The 14,400-nt window shown below is 37.0% G+C and overlaps 1 protein-coding gene across 1 annotated transcript in view; it reads right to left on the bottom strand.

Annotated features, from left to right (window-relative positions):
- Positions 1-269: 269 nt before the first annotated feature.
- LOC122549894 (ATP-binding cassette sub-family A member 13-like) overlaps positions 270-14,400 on the bottom strand; it is a 278,487-nt gene continuing 264,356 nt past the window's right edge. Inside the window, exons 58-61 of the mRNA XM_043690092.1 lie at positions 13,368-13,460; positions 9,577-9,682; positions 7,520-7,657; positions 270-3,585 (exon numbers count right to left, since the gene is read on the bottom strand). Coding sequence (XP_043546027.1) covers positions 3,502-3,585; positions 7,520-7,657; positions 9,577-9,682; positions 13,368-13,460 — 421 coding nt within the window. The 3' untranslated portion in view covers positions 270-3,501. The remainder of the gene's footprint in view (positions 3,586-7,519; positions 7,658-9,576; positions 9,683-13,367; positions 13,461-14,400) is intronic.

Here is a 14,400-nt window from a genome sequence, read left to right as displayed (position 1 = left end):
GTGGTCCTTAAAATATGAGTCACGTGCCTACTGGTGGAGTCTTCATTTGGGTGTTTCGACTTGTCTTCTGCTTTCAGACCACACACCTACAGAATCATATTTCCTTGTGAGGTTGCAACAAATGATAGGTTTGTGTGTTCTTTAGTTCTGACAGAAATCTAGAAAATGCCCAATATAGAATAGTAACAATGCATTACAAAATATTTCATTCTAATATTAATCAAGTAATTCTGTTAAATTTACACACACACGACTAGTCAACCAAAGAATAAATTGCAAAAATAGAGAAGCAATTTATTTATGTAGAATGATTAGAATTCAAAGATTAATTGAAAACACATAAGCAAAGTGGAAAAAGTAACCAAAAGGTCTTACACATGAATTGAGATCAACATTTCTAAGAAGAAAGTAAAAAAGATACATTTATATGGTAAGTCACATATTCTGAGGAAACTCAAAAGTACTTAGCAAATAATGTCGTCTTTCAGAAATGTAGTCACGACTGTAAAGTATCCAAATCATTGAAATATTTGGAAGTTGCACTATATAGGACTCTTAATATAACACTAATATGTTCAATTTCTGGAATGATCTGAATAATTTTTGAATTTATTGTAATCCTTGAGTTTAATGATTGAACATTGGAGCAGATATCTGTGGGCTCAGAGAGAGCACAATGATGGAAATTTTAGTCTGGAGTATTATATGGGTCTTCTAGCCACTTTGTAACCCATAAAGAAGTTCCTCAGTTACCCAAACATTCCACAGTAGTTGACAGCTGGTATAGATTTTATTTAAGACCCAGTACAGGCCTGCTCAGTTCTGCAGAAGTGATCTATGAATAATTGCCAAGTATTATTCAGGCATACGTAATATTTTCAAAAGCAAAACAATTGCTCTTGAAGCTCAGAAAAAAAACAAAGTTGAATCTGTCTTTTTGCGACTGACTACTTTAAGATAAATACTTAATATATTTGACAGAATCTGATAAGCTACTTAAAAAGTATTTGTGTAGGTACTCCAAAAACATTGTACATGTTTAATATCTTGATGTGATGAAGAATCATTAATTTGCAGGAGCACTTCAACAATCTGTACATGCCTTAAAATTTATAAGAAGGAACGTTGTGAATTTAATTCCCTCCACTCACATCTAAATCTTCTCTTCCATATCAGATAGGTTAGATCTCAGCTGTTGTAACCACTTGCCTACCTTGCATTTTTTACACTGAAAACATCTAACATTTAAAATGGAGTGGATTGGCACTGATAAATTAATACTTATTTAGTACTAAATGTGGGTGATTTCAAATTAGATTCTAAATGATCAACTGTTATTGTATAATTTTCAAAAGGCAAGAATATGTGGAACTGGAAGACAATTTATATTCAACTATATGATTTAAAGATGTACATTTACAAAAAAAGAATAATTTGATCAGTTTAATATTTTATATTAAATTACTATATTGCAATTATACCATAAAATATCTATGTTGTATCAAGGCTTTTCAAGAACATTTAATGTTAAGTAATTTCTTAATGTACTCAAGCTCATTATGTGAAAGTGCTTGTGACAAATTGAGCTTTGTTTAATATTAATGCAACTAGAATAATATATCAAAATATTGAACACAGTCATATCAGTGTTATATCAAGAGTCCTATATAGTACAACTTTCAAATATTTCAATGATTTGGATCAAGGGACGAAATGCATGATTGCTGAATTTGCTGATGATACAAAGTCAGGTAGAAAAATAAGTTGTGAAGAGGACATGAGGAGTCCGCAAAGGGACATAGTCAGGCAAAGTGAGTTGACAAACATTTTGCAGATGGAGTATAATGTTGGAAAAATATGAACTTTTACACTTTGGCAAGACCAATATAAAAACAGCATATTATTCAAATGGAGACAGATTACCAAACTCAAAGAAGGATCTTGGTGTCCTAGAATCTGATTCACAAAAAGAGTAGAAGGCAGTACACCAGCTGATTAGGAAGGCAAATGAAATGTTGGTTAGTGCAAGAGGAATGGAACATAAAATTAAAGGCAGTTCTGTTATAGTTGTACAGGATATCAGTGGGATCATATTTAGAGAACTGCATTTGTAGTCTGTTTATTTAAGAATGTGCTAAGATCATTTCTTTTGTTTTTGATTGTGGACTAAAATAGGAAACTAATTGTATTTCAAACCAGGGACTGGATAAGGAATTGCTGTACTTTTGAAAACAAGCCACTGGAACTATGGGACAGAGTTTAATAATAAGTGGCCTTTCACTTAAAATGCAGATGAAAAGAGTGTTTTCTTCTCAGCGTGTTGTTAGTTTGTGGAACTCCCTTGCCCAGAGAGTGATGAAGGCAGGATCATTGAATATTTTAAAGATAGAGTTAGACAGATTCTTGAATATAATAGTTTGGGGAATAGGTTGGGAAGTGGAGTTGTGGCCATAATCGCATTGGCTATAGCCTTATCAAATGGTGGAACAGGCTTCAGGGACCAAATAGCCTTTTCCTACTTGTAATGCTTTTCCTTGTATGTTCAATCTGCAATATCTTCAGAATGGGATATGTTCAACTTTATCACACAAAACATAAATTTGACAACACATTATGATTTAGTTTTATCTTTCAACTACCTCATAATTATCAATTAAATAATGAAGGTGAGAAAAATTGATTATTTCACATGAATTATTTTAAATAAGACAGTTTGCATTATGCTTGCCTTTTTTAAATCCTGACTACACCAACTTCCAATTCATTTTACACACAATGAGAAACAAGCTCCGTGAAGTTGAAGTTGATCAGAGGAAAAGATCAGTGAATAACATTTATAAAATTACAAAAACTATCTGTTTAATTGTCTTTATGCTGATCCACTTAAATTAAAAAGTGTGAAAATTGATTCTTTCTTCAGTTTCTTAATTACAGTTGTGATGGATCTTAGAGAAAAATAGCAATCAGGTCATTTTTAAACCTATAATTTAACAAACATTAAATCATCAAATCTTGTACTTTCAAGACCTATTTCTCAGATATTTCATTACTCTGAATATCATTCCTTTCTCCACTGTGATTGTCCCAAATTTAGAATACCAGATTTCTTGTGTATCAATTACAGCATTCAATTAGAATGTTAATACTTTAAGGGATACAATTGGTGAATTTACAGTAAAAATACACAACTTTAATAAATCCAGTATTTCCATTTAAAAACAAAGGTGCTTTAACTTTGGTTTCATTTCATTGTAATAGGAAATAAATGAAAAAATGGGAAAAAAGGTGCACTTTCAAAACCCATTAACGTATTTGTAATGTTATGTTAAAATAAAAACCTTCCAGTATGTTACTAATAAAATACATGTCTGAGGTACATAACTCTCTTCAAAACCTGAGATTGAGACCACATTTTCTTTTCTGTTAAAACAGCTGAGTCTGTATTAGGCCACTATGTTTTGTGCTTCCATAAACCGTTCTGCTCTCGTGATAACTGAAGAGCTATACGGATGGGTTTGTTCTACTGTTTTCTGCAGCTGTTTGATCCAGGGATTCCTCTAGCTGACGAGCAAAGTTAATAAACACCTATTGAGCAAAGAGAAATTCTATTATATCTCAAATAGATTATGAATTATTTTTTACACACAATCAACAGTGCATATGGAAGCTACATAATGAATTAATGGATACTTAGAAGTAGGGCTCATTGAGAGAAGATTTAATAGGATTTTTCCATAACATACATGAAATGTGGTTATAAACTTTAGCAAGTTTCTCCAACTGGATGGAACATTCAAACATTCGATCCTGGGTTATAAACTTGGCCTTGCCAACCTGCCCCTGTCTCCACTATAATTCTGCCAGCAGTTGAGTGGCATTGGATACCCTGCTACTGGTGGATTTAACCAAGAGTGGGAAAGACCCACATCACATGCACAGTCTCGAGCCTGTTTCTGTGTGAACAGATTGCACCTCCCTAAAGGAACCCTAAGCTTATCAGGGATTAATGGGCGGCACAGTGGCACAGTGGTTAGCACTGCTGCCTCACAGTGCCAGAGACCTGGGTTCAATTCCTGCCTCAGGCGACTGACTGTGTGGAGTTTGCACATTCTCCCCGTGTCTGCGTGGGTAAAAACCTGTAAAATTCAGTCCTCTTTGTAAAAAATGTGTAGCCTAAGTTACATTTCCAAAGGATTTGCAGGAGAAATAAAGCAGAGTGCAGTAGAGTAAAAAAAAACAAAGATGAAAATTTGAGAATGTTAATTATCAGTTATCACTAAGTAAGTGAAAAGTTTATGGCTTGAAGTTTACATTCTCTCACCAGTGGGTTTGAATGCAGACTGACATGGAAAATCCAGGGAGTGGTCTCTCTGCTGTCTACTTGTATCAGATTTTACAAGGGACTGGTGGACTCGTTGGATGGCTGGCCTGCCGTTTGGCTGATCGGGGACATTCAATGGCCATTTAAGGATCTTGAATTTTAAAAGATGGAGAATCTGCCCCTGAATGTCTGACCAAGGATGCTTAAAGATTGACGGTGGATAGGCATCTATGAACATATGGATGAACTTCAACAATTGTACATCTCTGTCTGGCTTTAGAGTGAAACAGGGAAGGTGACTCAACCATGGCTAACTAGGGAAATTAGGGATAGTGTTAAAGCCAAAGAGAAGGCACATAAATTGGCCAGAAAAAGCAACAAACCTGCGGACTGAGAGAAATTTAAAATTCAGCGGAGGAGGACGAAAGGTTTAATTTGGACGGGGAAAATAGAATATAAGAGTAAGCTTGCTGAAAGAATTAAAACTGACAACAAAAACTTTTATAGATACGTGAAGAGGAGAAAGAATGGTGAAGACAGATGTAGGTCCCTTACAGTTAGAATCAGGTGAATTCATCATGGACAACAAAGAAATTGCAGCCCGGCTGAATAAATACTTTGGATCTGTCTTCACTAGGAAGGACACAAATAACCTTCTGGAAATGCTAGGGGACAGAGGGTCAAACAAGAAGGAGGAACTGAAGGAAATTCTTATTAGTCAGGAAATGATATAGGGGAAATTGACGGGATTAAAACCCAGTAAGTGCCCAGGGTCTGATGCTCTTCATTTCAGAGTACTTAAGGAAGTGGCCCTAGAAATAGTGAACACATTCGTAATCATTTTCCAGCAATCTGTAGACTCTAGAAGAGGTCCAATGGACTGGAGGGTAGCTAATGTAACCCCACTTTTTAAAAAAAGGAGTGATAGAGAAAATGGGGAGTTATAGACCGGTTTGCCCAGCATTGGTGGTGGGGAAAATGCTGGAGTCAATTATTAAAGATATAATAAATGAGCATTTGAAAAGCAGTGTTCCAAGTCAGCATGGATTCACTAAAGGGAAATAATGCTTGACAAATCTTGGAATTTTTTTGAGGATGTGACCAGTAGAGTGGATACAGGTGAATCAGTGGATGTTGTGTATCTGGACTTTCAAAAGGCTTTTCACAAGGTCCCACATAAGAGAGTAGTAAGCAAAATTAAAGCTCATGATATTGGAGGTAACATATTGATGCATAAAAGAGAACTGGTTGACAGATAGGAAGCAAAGAGTTGAAATAAACAAGTCATTTTCAGAGTGGCAGATAATGACAAGTGGGATACTGTGGGTTGGAACCCTAGCTGTTTGCAATATACATAATGTTTAGGACAAAGGAATTGAACACAATATCTCCAAATTTGCAGATGACATTTAGCTGGGTGGCAGGATGTGCTTTGAGAAGGAGGCTAAAAGGCTGCAGGGTGACTTGGAGAGACTGGCTAAGTGGGAAAGTCCTTGGTAAATACAATACAATGTGGATAAATGAGAGATTATCCACTTTTGATGGCAAAAACAGGAAGGCAGATTATTATCTGGATGGTGGCAGTTTTGGAAAAGGTGCAACGAGACTCAGGTGTTACAGTGGAACAGCTGCTGAAGGTTGGCATGCAGGTGCAGCAGGCGGTGAGGAAAGCTAATGGCATGCTGGCCTTAATAGTGAGAGGATTTGGGTACCAGAGTAAAGATGTCTTGCTGCAGTTATACAGGGATTTAGTGAGGCCACACTTTCAGTACTGTGTGCTGTTTTGGTCTCATAGTCTGAGGAAGAACATTCTTGTTATTGAGCGAGTCCAGCTAACATTCACCAGACTAATTCCTGGGACTATAGGACTGAGATATGAAGAAATGTTGGATCAGCTTGGCTTGTATTCACTGGAATATAGAAGAATGATGGGGGATCTCATAGAAATATATAAAATCCTGTGAGAACTGGACAGGTTAGATGTGGGAAGAATGTTCACGATGTTGGGAAAGTCCAGAACTAGGGGTCACAGTCTAAGAATAAGGGGTAAGCCACTCAGGACTGGGATGAGAAGGAATTTCTTGACTCAGTTGTGAACCTGTGGAGTTCTCTCCCACAGGAAGCTGTTGGGGCCAGTTTGTTAGATAACTTCAAGAGGGAGCTAGATGTGGCCAATGCGGCTAAAGAGACCAAGGAAATGGGGAAAAAACATGGATCAGCCATGATCATATTGAATGGTGGAACAGGCTTGAAAGGCTGAATGGCCTACTCCGATACTTATCTTTCTATGTATGGATTCATGATTACCTAAAAGGCTCTTCCAGTGGACAAGACTCAGTGAAAGACATTACAATCAGAAAATGTACATTTTGGAATTCATTGGAGTTGTAAGCAATATTTATATTTTGACCTTCAAATGGATTTCCAGCTTTTTACCTGCATAGGCATCACAATGCCCTTTTATCTAATTAGATAGTTGAACAGATAAGGCACTAGGTGTTGTAAGGTCAAAATAAAAAGTAATGGAGGTTGAACCAACTTAGATCTAATGTGTTCCAACAGTTCAACATACCCATTAAATTAATTACATACGAGTATCTGGTATCAATACTATCCCAGAGGCAAGTCTTAAAGTGTGTGACATAAGTGCAGAGAAGAATCTTGTGGATGGATTTTTACTATATCATGTTAACAGCATGATAACAGTGGTGCTAGTTCTATAGTGAGTTGTTATTTTAATTGAGACATGATTTGCAGATTAGTCCTGCAAGTAGCTGTTAAAGCCCTTACCTTGCAAGCTGCGAGAGTAGATTCAGACAACAGCAGGAAATAAGCATGGAATTTTGACAGTCAGACGTGTAATTAATTCTGCCGTTCCTCAGCCAATCCTCTTATAATAGTATCAAATACTTCATACCCTTCGGTTTCACGTGCCAATATAAGCACAGCTTACTGACTGGACTTTGACATACCTTGGCATCAAAGGAAAGTGGCTGTCCATAAGCCAAACAATAAGCATTAGCTTGGACTAATATAATCCAAGAATCTAAGAGAAAGAGGGAAAATATCTCATCCTGCTCAGTTTTGTTTGTTCTGGGATTTTAGGGGATTGAATTACAAATGCCAGTTTTGAGGAAATGATATTTGAACTCTTAGTAGATAGCCTTTATCATCTGATAGTATATATGTGTACAATACCTGATCTAGAGTGGCTTGGCTAATGGAATAGTGTTTGATATTGAGTTCCTCTTTGTTGTTCTCAAGAAACTGAAACATCCTTGCTAAATCTCCGTGTCTCTGTGGTACCTCATACTCCAGGGAATATTGATGTTGTTCCTAGGATAAAAGAATGTAGTGAAGGTGAAATTCATAGATTAAACCTTACATGATAACAGTGTGTTGTGTTGAATTGCAGATTGCAAATCAAGTCCTTTATTCACCAGAAAGAGGAAAGCCCTCAGCCCGCCCATTAATCACCATTAATTCAATTTAGAACCTTTAGGTTTTCTTTTCTCTCCTTTTTCCTGTGCATAAGAGATATTAAAATAAATAAAGCCTCAGGACTTGATGATTTTCACCACAGAATATTGAAAAAAGTAGGTGAGGAAATAGTCAGCACATCTTTCCAGATTTTTTAGAGTTCCATAAATTTAGCATCTGTTACAATTCCATTATTCATGAAGAGAGATAGAGAGAAAATATTTTTCATATTTTTAAAAATGTTCACAAATGCTCATGTTACATCAAATATCAGTGAAGTACTGGAATCTCTCAGATAAAGAGGCCTGGTCTGGATGTCCCCAATAAGCAGGGGAATTACATCAAGTGGGCTTCATGAAACATTCCTGCTTCTCCAGGATTCTGAAAGCAGGACTGGTTACATGTATGGCCCTTTTAAAACTTAATTAGGGCCACTTTCCTGATGCCATCTATATTTTTATTGGGCATCCAGGGAATCTATCATCAGTGAAACATTAGCAGGGTCCTAGCGCTGGGCTGGGTTTTCATGGGCACCAGAGGCTTCTTTGAATGGGAAGGTACCATGTTAATAACTGGTTACAACTGTGTCAATACCCATCACTCTGGTGCACGTTCCCCATCCTCTTCAATGATTCAAACCCTTCAGTCTCTCCTTTATGTGCCATCTATGACCAATGATGGGAATAAAGATGTCCTCATGTCCTTGAGACAATTCATCAGCTTCAAAGTCTAATAGCAAGGCTGCTGATCTTTTGGTGCTGCCTTCTACTGGCCCTCCAGCCTTAGCAGCTTGCCCAACTTCCTTAATTTGACTGGGTTGCTGGAGGTGAGTGGTCCTGTAGCTGATCACCAGGTCTAAAGTCTCTTTCATGATCCCACTCCTGACATTTCCCAACAATGAGATCAGGATCTACAGCCAAACATTCTGTATGGAAAGACTAAAATTTAGGACAAGTACGAGATGATCAAAGATGTACTTATGAATGATAGGCCATGTCTGATTAAACCCACGGAACGTTTTGGATGAAGTCACTGGCACAGTGGAAACTCCAGATATTGTCTGCATTAACCTCAGAATATTTGTTAAGATTCCATCCAAGAGACTGTAGGCAAAAATGTGCATAGATTTGGAGTTATTCTTACAGCCTCGTAGTTAGGAAGAAGTAGACAGTAAAGGAGAAAAATTCTCTTTTGGGAGGTGATGTGGAGTACTAAGTAGGAATCTGTATTTGGTCTCAGCTTCTAAGTATTATTATTAATTAAGTGGATTATATTCAAATGTGCACATGATAGTAAGCATAGGAAGCATAGTACATTGTGTATATTAGATTAGGTAGTTACAAATAGACTTGAATTAAAGGACTGGACAAAAAAAACAAGCCTGATGGAGTTTAATGTGGGATACATGAGCTTATATACTTTGAATCAGTGAAAGCCAAATCAATGGTTGTGTACATCCTGAGAGTCAGAGCTGCATAGATTGCTAGATATTGGGGCCCAGGTATGGATGGTAATCAAAAAGATTAATGGAATGATATCTGGTTTATGTTTCAAGGGAGTTGGAACATTGAGTAATTATTGCTTCATTTGGACAAAGCCATGACCAGCATTTTTATGGTAGTGGAGTTTCCCTTCCCACCACCTAAAGAGTTGCAGGCAAATGCATAGGAAGGAACTTTCTCACATAGTTTATGTCTATCCTTTGAATATACACAATTTTCTAAATTCACTCTCTGGTAGAGTGTGGTTGTCAATTTTCATTCTATTTCAAATACCTTTAAGACTGTGCCAGGGAAGTGCACCTCCAACAGATCTGTGAGCTGCATTGCACCAGCTAATTTTCGGCTGAGGCCTACTTTAACTGAATAAACCTCCCCAAACCTAAAGATAAAGAAAGCAATGGGTTACAATAAACTAAAGATAAGGTAAGGTGAAACCTTCATGTATAAATGTGTACTACTTTACGGAATCAGTTGACAAAAACCAAGAGAGAAAAGCTTACATTTAATATGGCCCAGTTTCCTGGATCATTGCAAGTGGTACTTTACACTGAAATATAAATACATTGCTACACTCATATCACTTACAGTAACTTCTACCTTCATTTCCATGAATTACTTTGTATATGGCAGGTAAGCAAATCTACGTAAACCTTGATCTCAGAATTTCCTTCAGTATTAATAAGCTGTGAGACATGTGAGCAGCATGTTTATCCACAGAGTGAATTGTGTGTGGTATGCTCTTTTTTGACCAAATGAACTTGGCTAATTGATGAAGACTATTGTTGCGATGAGTGCCATCACCTTTAAAAGTCTCTATTGAACTGTTAAAGTTGTTCTAATGCCAATGTATTCTTGAAAATTTTTGAATGTCAGATTTTGTACATTAAAATGATCAGAGGTATATAAGCAGGAGCACATATCCTCTATAGCCATACCATTAGTTGCTGAGGAAAGGAAGAGTTCACAGCTTCTAGGAGTAAAGGACATGACTTTCTTCAGTCTGAATATGGCCACTGTTGTATCATCAATTGGTAAGAAATATGCTCCCAGTTTATCCTTACTATGAACACAAAAATTAGGAGCAGGAATAGACCATGTGGCCCCTCAAACCTGCTCTGTCTTTCAAGAAGATCATATCTGATTCTTTTGTTTTTGAATTCCAGGTTCTCATCAATTCCTGTAACTTTGGTTCCTTTGCCTAACAAATATCTATGTAATGCTGCCTTAAAAATATTCCAAGTAATTCACTGTTTTCACTCTTCCCATCAAAGTGAACTGTTACAGTTTTCCACATTACACTTTATGTTCAAGCACTTAACATATTGTATCACTCTGAAACTTTGTTATATCATCATCACAACATATTTTGCTGCTTGTCTTTATATCATTTTAAACTTTGCTCCCCTCATCACGTCATTGAAATAAATTGTACAAAGTTGAAGCCCCACCAAGCATTCACTTGTCACAATCGGCAAAAGATCCACTTGTAATGTGCACAGTGACTAAAGTAGAGTGTAGATGTAATATACTTGGATTTCCTGAAAGTATTTGAAAAGGTGCCATATAAAAGATTATTATGCAAAGTAGAACTCATGACATTGGAGGCAACATACTAGCATTAAAAGCAGCTTGTCTGGAAAAGATAAAGATCAACATTTCACTTTAGCCACTATGCATATTACTCCTTCAAAAGAACTAAAAAAAAGTGATTAAATATGTTGTCCCATTCTGAAAACCACACTGGCTCTTCCTAATGACCTTGAGGACTTCTAAGTGCATTGATGTTAACTACTTTTTGATCAATTCTAATAACTTACCCATGGTATACATCATATTCTCTGAACTATAATTTCCTACTTTCTGGCTCCCTTTTTGGAATGTGGGGAGTTGCGGGGAGAAGGTGTGCAGGAGTATACTGGCTACTTCCATCTGATAGAATCCTTCCTGAATCTAGAAGACTTTGGAAACTTAACACCAATGCATCTGCTACCTTCTAGAAACCTAATTTAAGACCCTGGGATGAAGTAAATCAGAGCTCAGGGACTTGTCAGAATGCTGCCATATTGGTTCACTCAATAATGCTTTCCTGGTGATGCAACTTCATCAAGCTCTTCTCCTCCTCCCACCTTCTGATTTATAGTTGCTTTCAAGGATGTTTTCTATATTCTCCATAGTGAAGACAGAAGAAAAATATTTTGTTATCTCATTTGCCATTTCCTTACTACCTGCTACTAACTTCCTACTCTCACTTTCTAGAAGACCAACATTCACTTTACTTATTCCTGGAGAAACTCATTATCCAATTTTACATTGCTATCTAGCTTTCACTCATTGTCTAATTTCTTTGTCCTGATTAATCTTTGTCATTCTGTGCAGTTCCTTATATCCTGACCAATCATCTGATCTGACATTGAGAGATAAGTTTTTTCATTAGGTTTGATGCATTCCTGAACATTTTTCATTAACTGCAGATGGTACTCCTCATCTTGGAAATTATCTTCATGTAAAACAATACTTAACCTGAGTATTTTGAAACATTCTTTCAATACCTGCTACAGTTTATTAATGATTTATCTTCCAGCTACATATTCTAGATCACTTTGGCTCACTCAGCTAATTGCTTAGACACACTCTCCTCGCTTTCAACTGGATGTAAAATATAATCATATTCTGGTTGCTGCTATCTAGAGGTATCTTTACTCTGAGATCATTAACTAATCCTGTCTCATTATACAATACAAAGTCTAATGTAACCTCCTGTCTGGTTGGTTTCAGAACATGGCTACCTTAATGACATCCAGAAAACATTCTATGTGAGAATGCTATTCTTATCTAGGCTATCATTGCAGTGTTTGTGTAGTATCTCTCTGTCGACTGCACAATTCTTTGATTACTTTCATGTGCAGCGTTTAAATTGTCAGCTATTTGTTGTGCACCACATGGGTTTTGTTTTTTGTATCGGTGACTAATATCATTTTGGCTGAGTGGGTGCTGAACAACCAGAATTTGATGAGGATAGATGGCTTGGTGGGCTGCAGAGGTGCAGGAGATTACAGGGACAGAAAACAGCAAGGCTATGTTGGGATTTAAAACCAATAGTAACTTTGTTAAAATTAAAACATTTCTTAACCAGGAACCATTGTGCGTGTGGGTGAATAGATTGTAGTGCATATCGACTATAAAATGTGTGTGTGTTTGTGTATGTGTGTGAGATGTTGTTTCATGGGTCTCTACTGGAGCTGTCTGATGTGGAGCATGAGACACCAAAATGGTCATCATGACTTCCTGAGTTGATTAGGCTTGTTAAAATTCAGGTATCATGATCCTCCGAATAGGGGACCACTAAAACCGTTTTGGTGCAGCACTACAAAGTTTTACTAGAGCTTTCAGAAGGGGGTTGCGAGATACCAAATTGATTGGCATGAGTTCTTATATTGATTAGATGAATGAAAATGTAGCTACCATAAATCCCCTAATAATAAGAAATTTCTTTGCATCAATTTCTTAGCACTGCATTAGCCGTTCTGTCCTGCATTCAGAACAGAGCCAAGTGCTGGAATTGTTTAGGGAAGCAAAAAAAAACAAACAATTTTGAAATTATTGAAGTGCTGCAAACCCGAGAAAGGAGTGTTTTATTTGATTCTCCCAATTGAGGGGTCTTTTAAATCAGTATTTGAAGATGGTGGAGCATGCTTGAAGTCTTCTTCCAGATTGCTTTGGAGAAAAATTAAGAAGGTGGACGAATAACTGTGACAACAATTTGAGACTGTATAATACTGCTGCTGCTTTTGTTGTAGCAACCTGATCTTTCTGGTATACCGCTGATCACAGGGCTAATAGCTCTCATTCAAAGTCGAAACCAATCCCAAACTTTGGTCCATTAGACCAATGGGCCAACTATTAAGCAACAGACTTTTGGATGTGCTTAAGATTATGCTGTTAGGTGATTAGCCAGGAGTGCACCAATATAGCTAATTCTTGAGATACATGAATAAAGGATAAATAGATGTGACACAGTTAAAAGCAAATTAGGATTGATGGGTTCCCTTGGTTGTAAAACATACCTGGTTTTTATGTCCTTGGGAGAGCCAATACATTTTAATTTACCATTTACCATAATGGCAAGTCTTGTACACAAGGCTTCACATTCCTCCATGCTGAAGCAGAATAAGATGAAAAAGTTAGCATGATAAAAAGTTAATGCAATCAACACAAATTATGAAGACAAATGGTGACCATTTTTGACCTACTGTATAAACTGTATCATATATATGAACATTCATCTTTATTTGAGCGAGGCAGTTTTGAAATTCTCAAAAGTCTTAGTTTTTTTTTATTCATTCAAGAAATGTGGATTTCTCTGGCCATCCAGCATTTATGGCCTATTCCTAGTTGCCCTTATGGTGGTGATGAGTTGTTTTCTTGAATTACTACAGTCTGTGGGTGTAGGTACACCCATAATACTGTTAGAGAAGCTGTTCCAGGATTTTGATCCAATGCCTGCTAAGAAATGATGATACTCCAAGTCAGGATGGTATGTGGCTTGGGAAGGAACTTGCAAGGTGACGACGTTCCCATTTTCCTTTTAAATGTAATTTGATTTTACATAAGAAATAACATAATGGCATTCTAGATGGAACTAGTTATAGGTTTTGAAGGTGCTGTCTAAGAAGTCTTGATGAATTTCTGCAGTGCCTCTGTAGATGTTTTAAACTGTTGCTATTGAGCATTGGTGGCAGAGGGAGTGAATGTTTGTAATGTGAAGGTGATCAAGTAGCTTCTTGAGTGTTGTTGGAGTTGCACTCATCCAGGCAAGTGGGGAGTATTCTGTCATACTCCTGACTCATGCTTTGCAGATGGCAATAGACTTTGGAGAGTCAAGAGATTAGTTACTCACTACAGGATGCTCAGCATCTGACCTGTTCTTAATGTCATAGCATTTGTAGGTGAGTCCAATTTAGCTTCTGGTCAATGGTAATTTCTAATTGATACTGAGGATTTCAGAGTTAGTGACTGAATGTCAAGGGACCACGGTGTTTAGCGGCAAACCCAGTTGGGTTTCTAGTCATGATTTGGAGATGCCGGTGTTGGACTGAG

This window comes from Chiloscyllium plagiosum, chromosome 5 (assembly GCF_004010195.1).
Source record: "Chiloscyllium plagiosum isolate BGI_BamShark_2017 chromosome 5, ASM401019v2, whole genome shotgun sequence".
NCBI classification, from domain to species: domain Eukaryota; kingdom Metazoa; phylum Chordata; class Chondrichthyes; order Orectolobiformes; family Hemiscylliidae; genus Chiloscyllium; species Chiloscyllium plagiosum.
Note: the sequence above shows the minus strand (reverse complement) of the source record. Positions and strands in the feature narration are given on the sequence as shown.